Source organism: Melanerpes formicivorus, unplaced genomic scaffold (genome assembly GCF_026170545.1).
Source record: "Melanerpes formicivorus ecotype bairdi unplaced genomic scaffold, bMelFor1.0.p_v2 SCAF_20, whole genome shotgun sequence".
Classification (NCBI taxonomy): domain Eukaryota; kingdom Metazoa; phylum Chordata; class Aves; order Piciformes; family Picidae; genus Melanerpes; species Melanerpes formicivorus.
The window spans coordinates 5848877-5862568 of NW_027142372.1; the positions used below are offsets into that span (position 1 = coordinate 5848877).

General features: G+C 39.4%; 1 protein-coding gene across 2 annotated transcripts in view; it reads left to right on the forward strand.

Annotated features, from left to right (window-relative positions):
* Positions 1-615: 615 nt before the first annotated feature.
* The window catches only part of MYLK3 (myosin light chain kinase 3), a 35610-nt gene continuing 22533 nt past the window's right edge, over positions 616-13692 (forward strand). Inside the window, exons 1-2 of one of the 2 annotated variants that reach the window (XM_068150592.1) lie at positions 616-825; positions 2913-3036. In XM_068150592.1, coding sequence (XP_068006693.1) covers positions 3028-3036 — 9 coding nt within the window. In that variant the 5' untranslated portion in view covers positions 616-825; positions 2913-3027. Of the gene's footprint in view, positions 826-2912; positions 3037-4281; positions 4418-13692 lie in introns of those variants that run through there. The other variant, XM_068150590.1, reaches the window with a different exon arrangement.

A 13692-nucleotide genomic window follows, 5' to 3' on the forward strand; every position in this document is an offset into this window, starting at 1 on the left:
ACAGGGAAGGTTTGAGTGTGTTGTCCTTTTCCACCTTTTCCTAGAACCATTGAAACTGGGTTTGCTGTGTAATGTGGTAAGCTTTGAATGCAAAATCATCTACATGCTTGCCAGGAGACAAAGTAGATAAAGAATCAGTTGGGTTCTGTAATTTTCTTTTATGGAGGTTGTAGCTATTTTTGAAGTGTTTGCTGGGTAGGTTGCCTTTCCTGAGGTTATTCAGCTGCAAATGTTATACCCATCTGCTTTGGCAGCTGAAACAAAAGGAGAATAATGAAGATCTGTTGATAGCTAGGTTTGTGTGATTAGTCTTGGTGTCTTTGTGGGCTAATGAAGTTAAAGCAGGGCTTTAGATTCTATTCTCTTAAACAAGAGCAGCCTGTCTAAAGCTGTCTCTGCTAGTGTTTTCCTTCTGAAACACAGAGAGTGAATACTGCAGGTTTAAAAATGGAGCATGGTTTGAAGCTTCTAGCCTTGGGGATGAGTTCTTGTGTAGATGGGATTTCAAATATAAAATGAATATTAATGAGATGGGGAGGCTTTCAGACCTGGCCTTTAATGCTAATCCATTGTGAGCGGAGCAGCTCTGGAAATGTGCTGATACTGGCACAGAGACAACCAGGAATTGACTGCTCTTGGAAAATGCCTCATCAGTCAGTCTTCACAGGCTCCTGAATACTTGTCCTGATCAGATACAGAAGGGGACTTGGATGTTTCTAATATCACTACTCTGCCTGCTGATTTCTGTGTACGTCTCCCTGGGAACATTCGTGTATGTTGGCATTCAGTTCTAGCTTGTTGCATGGATGGAAGCATAATGAAGGGGTAAGTTATTGGTAGATTTTGGCAGTCCTGTTTGGAAAAGAGCTCTGAACCTTCAATTAGATGTTTTGGGCATAGTCACAAGAAGTCTAACTGGATGTTAGTGTTAGAAGCTCCCTGCCTCTGATTATTAATGACAGCAAGTCTCTGAAATACTGAAGTACAACTCCTCAGTGTGTAAAAGAAATGAGCCAATGGTCTGAAGCAAGATACCTGTATTAACTGCCATGATAACAGTTCCAGCTAATGAATGTTGTTTGGATTATTTTCTGTAAATAGGGTGGTTTTGTGGAAAAATGCACTTCCTCTTGGACGCTGACGGTGGGACATGAAAGGTCACCTCAGAAATGCTGAGACACTTCATTTTGCTTTGTAGTTAGTGCATCTGGCTAGGGAAGCTTGTAATAGTTGATAGTCTCTTGATATTACCACCTTCCTTTTTTTGGTGTTTGCTCTGAACGCACTGCTTCAGCTGTCAAACACCACCTCTCTTGCTTTGAAAGAGGAGTTTTGGAGACTAAGGTTAGCAGATTTGAAGAGTTGCTCTAAAAGCTGAAGTTCTAACCTTGAGCTTGATTTAATTTGTTGTGTGCCACTTGTGTGTTTTCTGGGAAAGCTTTGCATTTCTTCTGTTCCCTAGTACTAAAGAATGTGCAGTCCTGTGTCCATTGCCTGTTTCCTATACCTCTAAGTTTAGGAAAAGTGGACTATTTTATTCTTGTGGGTTGAATGTGACATTACTGCTACTGATTTGTTACTTTAATACTCTTCTGAAAGCAGTCTAGAATTGACATCGTAGGATCTGAAATGAAAATGTGGGAGAGAGAAGCTCCAAACTTATTCTTTTCAGGAGCTAAAATGGGGAAAAAAAAACAGTCAGTGAAGCTCATCATCACAATTATATTCTTAGTATTAATTAAAATACTGCAGGAAGGTGTTGTTTTACACTACAGTTCTCTATTTAGATCTGCTAATAGAAGGTTGCAGGCTGAGCCTCTCTTGTTCTGGAGTGTTTGCCAAATTTCCTAAAGGATTCGTTTGTCATGCAAGCTTTGCCCTGTGGCATGGCACTTACATGCTATACGTGCCTCTGCTGCCACATTAAGTAATAGCTTCTCTTTATTAAATCTGGAGTAAGAGCATGATTATTTGTGCTATTGGACTGAGTCACAAATGTGTTAAAAATGCCTTTTTTTTTTTCCCCTTCCCTGGCTCTAGGGATCTCCCAGCTTATCTCCTAAGTGCTGTGCCTTTTGAATAGCTGTAGTATTTGTTTTCTTAGGATCTGCAGTAGGGGTTTTTAATTCCATATTATCAGTTCCATGTCAGTAAAGAAGCTTAAGGCTATGTTCAAGAGCTTGATAGCCCTGTGGATAGTCTTCTCTTCCACTGAGAGTGGCTGGGTAATGTTCCTTGTCAAATGCCTGGAATACTGCTTAGGGTGCTGCCACGAAGTGTGCAACAATCTAGCTGTATCCAGGCAAAATGGCTCAGCAGCATTCTCAGTGCTTACAGCTCAGAAGACACCAGTTTTTCTGTACTGCTGTAGGGAGATAGCTGATGCATCTCAATTTTTGAGGTGGTTCTGACCTAGCATTTATGAGTTGGTTTTATCTTCTAAAGGGAGGAATAGTGATAATGGATTCTAAAGCTCTGAAGATATTTTGTAAGCTAGAAGGAGTTTAACTCTGTTTGATAGGTAGAAAAGCCAAGGCACAGAGACAGAGTTAGAAATTACTCTGAAGTCTGGCAGTTGAGACTGACCTTGCTTTTCTGGAGGCCCTAGTCGAGAATCTCAGGCAGTCTCATATTGCTTATGTTCTTTTACCAGGATGTTGGAGTACTAAACTCTTGGTAGAACTATCCAATCTCTGAGTTGTGGTCAAATCATCCTGTACCCCAGGCAGTCCCTTGCTTTTTCACTTGTTTGAATGACCTGAAAAACGTTTCCTGGCAGGCAGTAAAACATTATTGCAGCACAGCGAGCATGGCTGTCTCCTCCCTAGCTTATGTCCTGCAAGAGTTCCTCATTCAGCTTCATTCAGTCGTTTTGTCCGTATTCACATTGGTTTTATTTTGTTTTTTAACAGCATATTGGTTATCTTGCTGTACAAACCCAGGTGGAGATGAAGCACTTGTTTTTGCTGTGAGAGGGGTAGCCAGACCTATACCCACACTTCTGGACCTGTCATCTCTTAGATAGTAATGATAAAGGTACAGTATCTTATCCCCTTTGCTTGATTAGTTATTTTAGGGGAGAGTGTCTGTGTGCTCAGCCTATGGTAAAACACACTTGTATTGTAATTTCAAACAGTGAAGACATGGCTCATGCTAAGCCCAGATACTGCTGGCTGAGATACCTGTCCATCTGCTCAGGGGTGGCTAATCTATACTGAGTGGCTATCGTTTTCTATACCCGTGCTTGATGGGATTTACGTTAACATTAGATCACTTGTAGCTAATAATTGGGGCTAATGTTTCTGTAGCTAGTAGGTAGAGTGGGGAAGGAAGGCACAGCACAGATGAAAACTGAAAACAGATTTCCTTCTACTCCTCCAGAACTTCTTTAGGTCATCTAACATCTTTATCTATTGTCTTTGTATATTTGTACTGTACTGATACAGTATTACAGGTAAGAATTCATTAGGGGGGAAAAAGTGCATTTTACACAGGGCAAAATAAAAAAGTCTTTGTTAGCTGAGGATTAGATGCATGAGGAGGAACGTCATTTGGGTTCATCATGACATTTATTAATTTAGGTAGGAAAAAATATTCTAAATCTAGGGGTTCATAAGTATGTCTGCATGGACTTCAAAACAATGTGCACTTGAGTGAGTACTTTTGTATGGCTGTAAGCTATTTTATAGACTGAAGTGAGTAGTTATGCATCACATCAGATTGTAGAGATGGTGCTTGAAGGCCTAAGTAGGTCTGTGAATGTTAATGGAGTATGAATATTTGTCCTTTTTTTATTCCTTCTGTTCCTATGCTTAAGAAATGGGAAATAAACTAAATGCCCACATGTATAATAGTTCTATTATATTGAAGCAAATAAGCTGCAGCAATGATCAGTCTTGCTGTAGGGGGAAAAAAAAAAGAGCAGCAGTCAGATAAATGGCAGTCTTGTCACTGCTTGGCTGAAACAAACATGTTTTTAAGTTACAGCTGAAGAAAAGTTCAGTTGGTAAAAAATGTACAAAATAACAGAGAAATGCCAAGAAAGGATCCTAGTGACTCAAGAGTTTTGTCTGTTGTCTTCTGTTTCTGTGCCTTACAGTAGCTGTTATCAGTAATTCAGGAAGTGAGCTGCTGGGATACGGATGGAACTTAGTACTGCTGATAAGGAAGTGAAATGATTGAAATGCCTGGTGTAGTGTTAGATAAGATGAAATGCCTTGTTTATCACACAAGCAGAATTCTAGTAAGGTCCAGGGAGCCAGTAGAGTGTTCCTCAGTAAAAGGCTGCAGACTACCTGGGCAACCACCACAGGAGCCAAACAGGATGGGAACTTTGTATCAAGAAACATCCCTGCACAGATCCCTTCGTTTGAGCATGGGAGGATTTTGTGTTTCTGATTACATAAAGAGATTCACGGTAAGGGGTTCCTTACTGGTTTGTTTTGAGCCTAGCTTTAAAGTAAGGACTTTCTAGATGGTGCAGTATTGGTTTTGGTGCTTGATGTAAAGTGCTGTTAGTTTGGTGTTCTTGGCCAGGTGATGCAGTCTGTTGGCTTGCAGAACAACTGCTGATGTCAAGGAGGTGTTTCTTAAATGATGAGTGCAGGCTTCACCTTTCATAAATATTGTGATTTTTCACGAGAGCCTTGGCACATTTGAAACTTTCATTCTAAGCAATGTATTTGGAGTTCAGGATGCCAAACTGCCATTCAAATCACATGGACATTGGTTGTTACCACTTGTCACTTGAGTTGTGTCTGATGGCTTAAAGACAGTCTGAGCAGGCTTGTGCTGAGATGATCTTGTGAGGAACCAAATTCTGCAGGAACCCTTTTACCTGTGGTATAAGCAGTGTGTTTGTGTGCTCTGTAGTAATACTGAGAAATTGTGAGATCAGAACCCCATTATATCTGAGGAAATAGAGTGAAAGAAAGTCTGACTCTGAAGGCTGAACCACTCATCAACAGACCACAAGCCCTGCAAGGGGGTAAATATAGATGAGTCAGTGGTGGAAAAGGGAGTAGGAATCTGTTTTTCAACCAGTGTAAGCTTTTCTAAACCACAGTGTGTCATAAACATATCCCTGGAGTTCAGTTTCAGTTGCTTCAGTTGTACTGCTTCTGTTTTCTTCAGTTTGTTTGCATATGCAATGTGCATATAATAATGTTCAAGTAATTTAAAAAGGTTGTAGGAGTTGCATTTTAAAGGGGAATGGATCAGATAATTGTGGTTAAGACCATTCAATTCCAGAATTTTGAAGAAATAATTTCCTTGTGTGTTTCATTCAATAATAGCTTTAATGGGCTCTTGTAAATTGTTTATTTTCATCTTCATTCTTTAAAGAGCCTATGGAGTAAAGTAACTCAAACATTAATAAGCCAAATTCTGACCCAGTTGAAGAAAAGGACCAAATTCCTGACTTCAGCAATTAGGATATTGTTCTGGAGCCTTAATGTAGTGTGGTGTAGTGAATTTAATATAGCCATGAGTACAATATAATTTATCATTTATTACATAAGAAACAGAATGGTTCAGAGGACTGGATACATTTGATACCCCTGTGGCCACATGATTTATTGTCTATGGGAACATAGCAGCAAAACATTTTTGTCTATTAATTTGAATATACTGTTCAACTGTTCTTCATGCTGAACATATAATGATGTGTTTAAATGGTTCATGTCCAGTTTTTCGTTAAAGAAATAAAGATTAAGCCTGGAATATGTACCAGTTTTCTTTTACCTGTTGCTGGAGGAGTGCAAATGAGAAATATTTCCAAAAGGACTGCAAGAACATGGCTTTAGAGCCATCAAAGCAAATGATGCAACATTTTTTGAACTAGTTCTGCGGGGGGGAAGTCAGTACTACAGTTGTCTATCTACACTATGGTCTGTGACTTGGCTCTGTGTAGATCAGAGTACTTTTGTAATAATATGAATGCTATAATGAGATTCAGAATATCTTATTTCCCAATAATTGATCTGTTCCGTGATTGAGTAGTTCTTTACTATTCATTGCTTCAATTTTCCTTTCTATAAAAACCACAATAATGGTACTTGTCTCCTGACAGCATGTTAAGCTCCAGAGGTAAAAGCTATGTTAGGTTTAGTTTGATTTATTGATTTCCTAGTCCTTTGTGAGATAAGAGTCAAAAATAACTGTTTTGGATGTCTTGCATTGGATCATGTTACTCTGACTTCTTTACTAAACTCATTATTATCTCTTGAAAAATCATTCTTTGTTCACAAAGCTAGCACTTAAATTCACAGAAGTGAGGAACGTGTTGTTTGTACGTTCATTGATGGTAGTCTTTCTGGTGTAGTACTTGTTGATCTGCCTGCTTATACTCAAGTAAGTGGCTGTCTCAGCTGATCCTGGTGTTATGGAAGGACTCATAGCACCAGGTAGCTCTGTAAACAGTGGCCTGAGTGTGTTTGCAGACTGTTTGGAAATTTCTGTAACAGCTCAGGTGCAATGGAGTGTATAGTTCATGCTCAAGCAGCAAGATGAGGTATTTTGTGTTCCATGAATTAATTGGGATCTTCGTTGGGAAAGGCAGTGATAGGAGTGTTTGAATGTGTGCTTGAAAACCAAGTTGCCTCTGCTTCCTTCAAGCTTTTCTTTCCCATGAGCTGAACAGTGTTACTCAGCTGCACTAACCCTTTCAACCTTAGTGGTGCTGCTTGCTTTCCTCTGCTGATTTGCTGGAGTTGACTTTTACTTTAGGACATGGCCACTTACTGATATATTTGAAGTCATCGTGGCCTTCACATATGATAATCTTGATATTCCTCTCCTAATTTGTTTGTGGTAGATCATGTGCATTCCATGCTTTTTTGGGTGTGGGGGGCAACATCATGCTGATTTTGCAACTCAGACTTACTTCTAGGAGTCCTGTGTTAGTGTTATTTGGAACTACTCAAGTGCTCTTGGTTCACATCCTGTCCTTCATGGTTTTGGTGTTGTGTGTCTTGCACTGCACATAATTACCTTTTAGTCTTTCTTTGAACAGTTGTCTCTTGTTATATTTTAGTTATTAGATGCTTGGATTACAGAGTTGCCAGGATAAACCTGATAGAGACCAGGACTTGATACCTGCAATTCAGATTCCTGTTGACCTGGGGTGTCACTCCTCTACTCAGCAGATGGATCTGGGATCCCAGGCTGTGTACTGCCATCCTTTGGTCCAGTATTGGCAGGCTATATGCAGGCAGTGATGGAGAATTAGGAAAGAGGTGGACAGACTGAAAAAATAAATCAGCAGCAGTAGTAAGCCATTTTGAAGGACTGGGATTCTTACAGAGATGTATGGTTTGGGGAATTTCTGAGTATCTCAGTTGTTAACACTGTCTTCCTAGGCTTTGTGGGAACACAAGAGAGATATTACGTGCTGCAATTTAAATTTTGCACCAGTGTATAGTGGTTTGCAGTCTAAATGTATTCTATTGAGTATCCTTTTAGATAGTTCATATTCCAGAAACTAAAGTAAGCTATATATAGTCTCTGATGCTACAAAACAGCTTTGTTTTCACCATTCATGGCTGAATTAAGATAGCAGGAGCCAGCAGTGTTCTTCCTGCTGTTGTCTTCTGTGTTTGTGACTCACCTTTTACTCTTTCCTTTGTGTCCTTGTTCTGGTGTTCAGGCTTGAGCAGTACATGTGTTTTCTGGCTCATCCAACTTATTTGGAGTTCTTACTCATGCCTCCCAATTTCAGGTATGTACTGTCCTGAGCGCTTCTTTTCAGAAACCAAATCCCTTCCAGCACTGCTGTTGCATGCTCATTGGTACTATATGGGACTGGGTAGAATAGTAAATAAATGCCTTTCTTCTATAAATAGTTCTGTTCTGGATATTTTCTTGCTGGGTTCCTGTTTTCAGTTTCTGCTTGTGGTCCCCAGCAGGCCCAGCATGGGGCGTTTCAGGGTCCTAGGTATTTCTCAGCACTTTTGGAATTGACCCAAGTTGAACTGCATCTTCTTCTCTTCTTCTTCTCTTGCCATAAAAGGAAAATTGTGTACTACAGATTTCTTGATTGACTCTTTTTTGTTTCTGGGATTGCTTTGTACAGCATTATCAGTCTTAGGTCCTGAAAAGAGTTTTCAGATGGTTGCCTGGGTCATTGTGCTCCGTGAAGCAGTTCTTAACCATGGCTGTCAGTGATTGTCCTGGTAAGCCAGCTAGATAGCTTGCAGTCATTGCTGTGGAGTACTGCACTTGATTGATGGGAATTCTCATAGGGTTTCAGTCAGTGGAACACTTCATAACATCTACTCTTCATTAGATTCAGTTTAGAGAAACTTGAGCAATTTTTTTCTGTACTGCCTTTTATGGCTGAACAAGAGTGAGGGACCTCTGTTTCACTATTTCCATGGACTGTGTGTAGTCTCTTGGCAAGTGTAAGATGCTGACCTCCCTGAAGAGTTACTGCAGTCTTTTTGAGCATCCAGCCCAGTGTTTTAACTACTCTCCTAATTTCTTGCAATATAAGATCCTCATGTAGTGTTACTGGATCTGTGGCTGGCACTGTCTTACTACACTTCAGTGACAAATAGTCTCAATATTGGACTCAGTGATCTTAGAGGTCTTTTCCAACCGAATCAATACTATGATATGAACTAATATGAAGTCTGAACCATTTGTATCCTGGATCTTGTATCAGCAGTGTTATTTACTTACTTTCCTCAGAGTGATTTTTTTTGCTTGATGCTGTATTTTTTAATTGTGTTGACAGTCTGTGCATCTGAGTCTGCACTACGGCTGTCTCTGCAATGCACCTGGAGGTTAATTTGTCACTAATCTAATAGAACTGCTATACTGATGGTTTAGTATAGTAATTTTAATTCAGGAGCTTCTTGTGAGTGCAGAGAAAGAACCTTTTGTGTTGTTGCTTAAAATTAATACTCTGGGTTCTGTTTGCTGTTGATTTAAGGTAGCAAGGTGATTCAGAAGCAAAACTTCTTGAGTTCTAATGGAAGTCTTGCAGAGAAGCACTAGGAGGTACTTACTGTTACACAAATGGAGATGGCTGCACAAAATGTGCTTTGGATGTCTGTTTTGACTAGATCCTTGTACTGACATACCAGGTTCAGACAGAAAACTGGATCACTGTCCTCAGGCATGCCACTGGGGCCCTGTGGTGGGTTGAGGTTTCCCCTGAGCATTAACTTTGCCAGACCAACTCAGTTAGAAGCAAATGAAGCTGTATTTACAAGCAAAATCTACACTCTACAATGGAATGCAATGAATATGTACAAAATATACAGTATTTACAATGTTATACAGATACTGACAATTAGCAAACAGCACAAAATGCCCCCCTGGTCAGAGACCAGGTGAGCTATTCCACTGCCATGCCCTTACCCTCCTGTCTCAAGAAAAGGAGCAGAGAGAAAAAGCAGTGGGTTAGACTTAGCCAAGGCCAGCCAAGGTATATTAATCTCTCCTGAGCCAAGCAAACCAGGAGAGAGCGGAAGAGAAAGAATTGTTATGGTACAACTAGTCTTATTCTAGATATTTATCCAATGGATTTGTTTAGAATAATACTTTCTTTTCCTTTTTATACCCAATAGTGATTCATTTATATTTTTCTACTTTTCTGCTCAAAATCTGTAACTAAATTTTAAAAGCATAGCCTAAAACCACCACAGGCCCTACCTCAGAGTTTTCAACTAACATTCAAGTGTTCTTAAACTATCTGCTTTAGTGACATAAAATGAACAAAAAAAAGTCTTTTCATTCCCTTCTCTGAGAAGTTGGATGTTCATTGTTAGGTGTTTTATGCAATTCCCCTGGCATGCATTGTGATTTTCTTTTAGACAAGCAAGCTTTTCTGAGAATGAAATTATTTCTTGCTTCCCATGTTGTTCTTCCAACTGGATAAAAACCATTACAATTTTATATGGAGGTGTTTTGCACATCTGAAATGGATGCAGTTTTCTGTGATTTTGCCAGTTGTTCAAACATTCACCTAAAGGAATATGAGTGGCTTCTCTGAGAGTATTTGTTCACTGAGAAGAGCTTGCAAAGCCACCAACTTTTGTGCACAAAATCTTTTACTCAGAATCCTTTTTCAAGCAGAGTTTGTGTTGAGACTAAGGCTGAGTTGATAAAGTCTTATTTTAAGTGATGTCAAATCAAAATGTCAGTGAGATGTAGATCAGCAGGTAAATGTAGCACATAGGAGACTTTATTATAATACTGATGACTACCTGGCCTAGAATTTCTATAACCTGGTGTTATGATTATTAGTGGGGAAGAGCAATGCCAGTTAGTGTTCTTACATAAAAAAAACTGAGAAATTCTCCCATCCTGAGGTTCCTGTGAAGAAACTTGCTTGCAAGCAACAGTGGGCACAGTGCTTGCTGTTGTACCATGGCTGCAACTGTCAGATAGAAATATGAGGGAGAGAAAAACAAATCAATAACCAAGATTCTAGTTGGCACAAGGCTTGAAATGATGGCAGTAACTGCTTTTGCTAGTTTGGTTTTTGTTTGGTTTGGTTTGTTGTTTTTTCCTTCAAGTTTTGAAGTGTGTATGTCCCTAGCCAAAGCGTGCTTGAGTCTAGTCAAATGGTTTGTGAGTGACTGGAAGTTGCCCCTTGTGTGTATCTGTCCATGAGCAATTTTTGCTTGATTCCAATGCAGTCTGAGGCAAACTGAGGTACTTGTGTTTTTTACCTTTCAAACACTTAAACCACTGCGATGAAAAATTGTGCTTGAAGTGATCACAATTCAGCCAATAGATGGGGAGGGTAGAAGATGGGGAAAGAGCCTTTTAACCCTGAAAGTATAAGTGGAGGAGCAAAGAAGAAAGTCAAAATATGTTCTTATAGTAATTGTCAGTGGTGGTATTGAGAAAGGTGAAGTTGGAAACAGTGGTTACAGATGAGCAAATTAATACAACTCTGTGTGCAGATTTCTGTAGTATTTCTCAGACTTGAAGCTGAAAAGATCTTTGAAGTGGAAAGGAAAGAAGAAAACGTAAAGTGCAGTGCAATTTGGCAATTTTCATCTTAAACAAAAGCATGTTGCTGGCAAAGCAGAGACTTCTCTGAGGAACTTGATGCTAGCTAAATTTCAAGTCAGCAAGAACGATTGTGTTGATTTCATTGTGTTTTAGAACAAACTCTGGATTATCTAAGTATTGGTTTGGTTTTGTTTTTTTCATAAGAGAAGTTGATTTTTCTAGAAATAACCCTTTCTTATGTGTTTGTACTGAGAGATCTATGGCTTCACTGTAGTGACAAGAATTTGCTTTTACTCATTTTGTTGGTAGTGACATTAATTGTAGAGCCAAGGCTACTCTTCTACATTACAGGGGATCCCTACTGACTTTGTACCTGAGCAAACTGCCATGACAGAAGAGCTTTTAGCAGCTAAAAAAGGTGCCTTAGGAGTTCTCTTTTGAGCTCCTAGTAATAGTGAGATCACATCTTGTAATTGAGAGGCTCCTTGAATCCAAGAGCTGTTTTTATGGCTGACTGTTAAAATCAGTAGACTTTATGAGGAACTGACTGCATTAGATCTAAAATCAATAGAATTTAGGGAAAGCAGAACAAGCAGCATGACTTTTCTGTTCAGTTTTGTTGGAGAGTGTGGAGTGGAATGGTGAATCCTTACCACTACACCAGGGACTGTCACTCTTCTGTTCCAAGGTGGTAAAATAGTTCAGTAGCTGTTTGGGTTTAAAAAAAAAAGAGATGTTGAAAGAAGAAAAATTAATGGTAATGAGACAGCTTCTTAATGTAATTAGGTTCTGTGGGTAGCAGACTTAATGATGAGGATAAGCTCTGGGGTCAACTGAGTGAGTATGGGTAGGCAACAGGTGCTCTCTTGTCCTTCTGAGAGGCAAAGTAACCTGGAGGAAGGACTTAAAAGTTCTTGTTAAGCCATGTGGGCAAATGGTAAACAGCGTTATCTAGAAATCTCATTACTTTGATGTAAATGAAATGTTGTAATTGATCTGTTCAACTATCAGCTGTCAGCTGCTTGACAGGAGATGCATTGCAGTTCTATACATGGTCTCAGATTCTGTAACCTATCCTTAGTTGTGCCACTGCCTGGGAGTATTATTCTTAGATTGAATTTGAAAAAGAATAAAATGGAAGGGGAGATAGAAGTCAGGACTTGCAAGATTGTTAACATAGTAGGTTATGAAACAGATTTCTATCATTAAATATACTATTATGAGCTGGGCAATATGGAAATGTGTCATGCCAGGGTCACTGGGAGGTAGTGCTTTATAGACCCTTTTACTGTACAAGTGGATGTCAACCAATAGCCTACATGAGTGATGTGTTAAATGTCACGTTCTTGGCCTTCTAAAGCAGCTGTGGGCCAGTTCCCAGTATGATCTTACCTCAGGAGGAAACCCAACTATCGGACTGGATAGACTTATCCAGACTGTATGGCACATCTTGCTGTTGGAAGTTACCTCTCTAAATTAGAGCCAATGCCCATTTCAGTGCTTGCCATTTGTCATGAGAATTGGTTTGCTGCTGCACCATTACTCTGTGGACATGATTTATTACCCTTCATGTGTCTAGGATGCTGTTCATGAGAAACTCCTTGCCGATGTAAGGCTTAATTTTATGAAAGTTTAGGCACTGTAAAAAAGTTTAGTTACCCTTTTGTTTGCTGAAGGAAATATGTAAAAGATACTTAGTAATATTTTGTGCATTTCTTTATTTCCATGGTTCCCTGAGTTGTGGGAGCTTCCTAAATTCTGAGTGTGCACCTGTGGATGAGTTTCTGTGGCTGGGTTTCTGTACTGAAATATTTGCTGCAAGTTGTCTCGCTTCACATATAACAATCTATACCATCTAACAATGACTTTAACTTTTGTTTTCTGTCCCAAGAGGGCAATATTCAACTGGTGTTCTTGATTTAGTAAAGATGAGGTCTGTTTTGGTTACGTGCCATCAAGCATGTTTGCGGGCTTGAAGGAATTACTTAAAGGCATTTGGCTGACAACTCTAATTCTTTAAATGAGTAATAGAGTTGCAAAGCTTTTCTTGCTGCTGTCCTTTACTTTCAAGACAGAGCTGTATGTTTTATGCTTGTATGCTTGATGTTTTTATTGTTTTTTTATGCTTTTATTATTTTTGTATGCTTGATGTTTTTATTATTTATTTATTTTTTTAAATAAGATTGTGGGATACTATGAAACTTAGACCACTTTCTTCCCATATGCCCCTTCCTTAAAATGAGGATAGGGTTGGAGGTAAAGATATGCTCAGTATCCCAAAGCATATGGCTTAAATGTGCTTCCATTATTCAGTAGCACCAGGACTCCTGCAGCCACAGGATTTCCCGGCTGCTTCCCCTGGCACATTCTAGATACATACAGCCCTAGTGAAAAAGGATCTGGAAGAAACAGACAGTTTTTTAACACAACACCATGTCTGGCATGGGACAGTGTGCTTTATCTCTTGATGCTGCAGTTCATCCTCTGGGAAGAGGGCTGACTCAATCTGTGCTGTATTCTGAGGATACACCATTCATTCACATTCATAAAGCATTAAGTGACTATCTTTGTTCTCCAGCGACTAATTTTTTTTGTAGTGTATGTGCTGGGCTTCAGAAATGCATGCAAGTCAGTAACAAATCCTTTCAATAAGACTTAGGATTTTATAGTTTTGTTGCTCAGTCAGATTTATTCTGCTGTGCCTTCATGAAGATACTTTCTGGT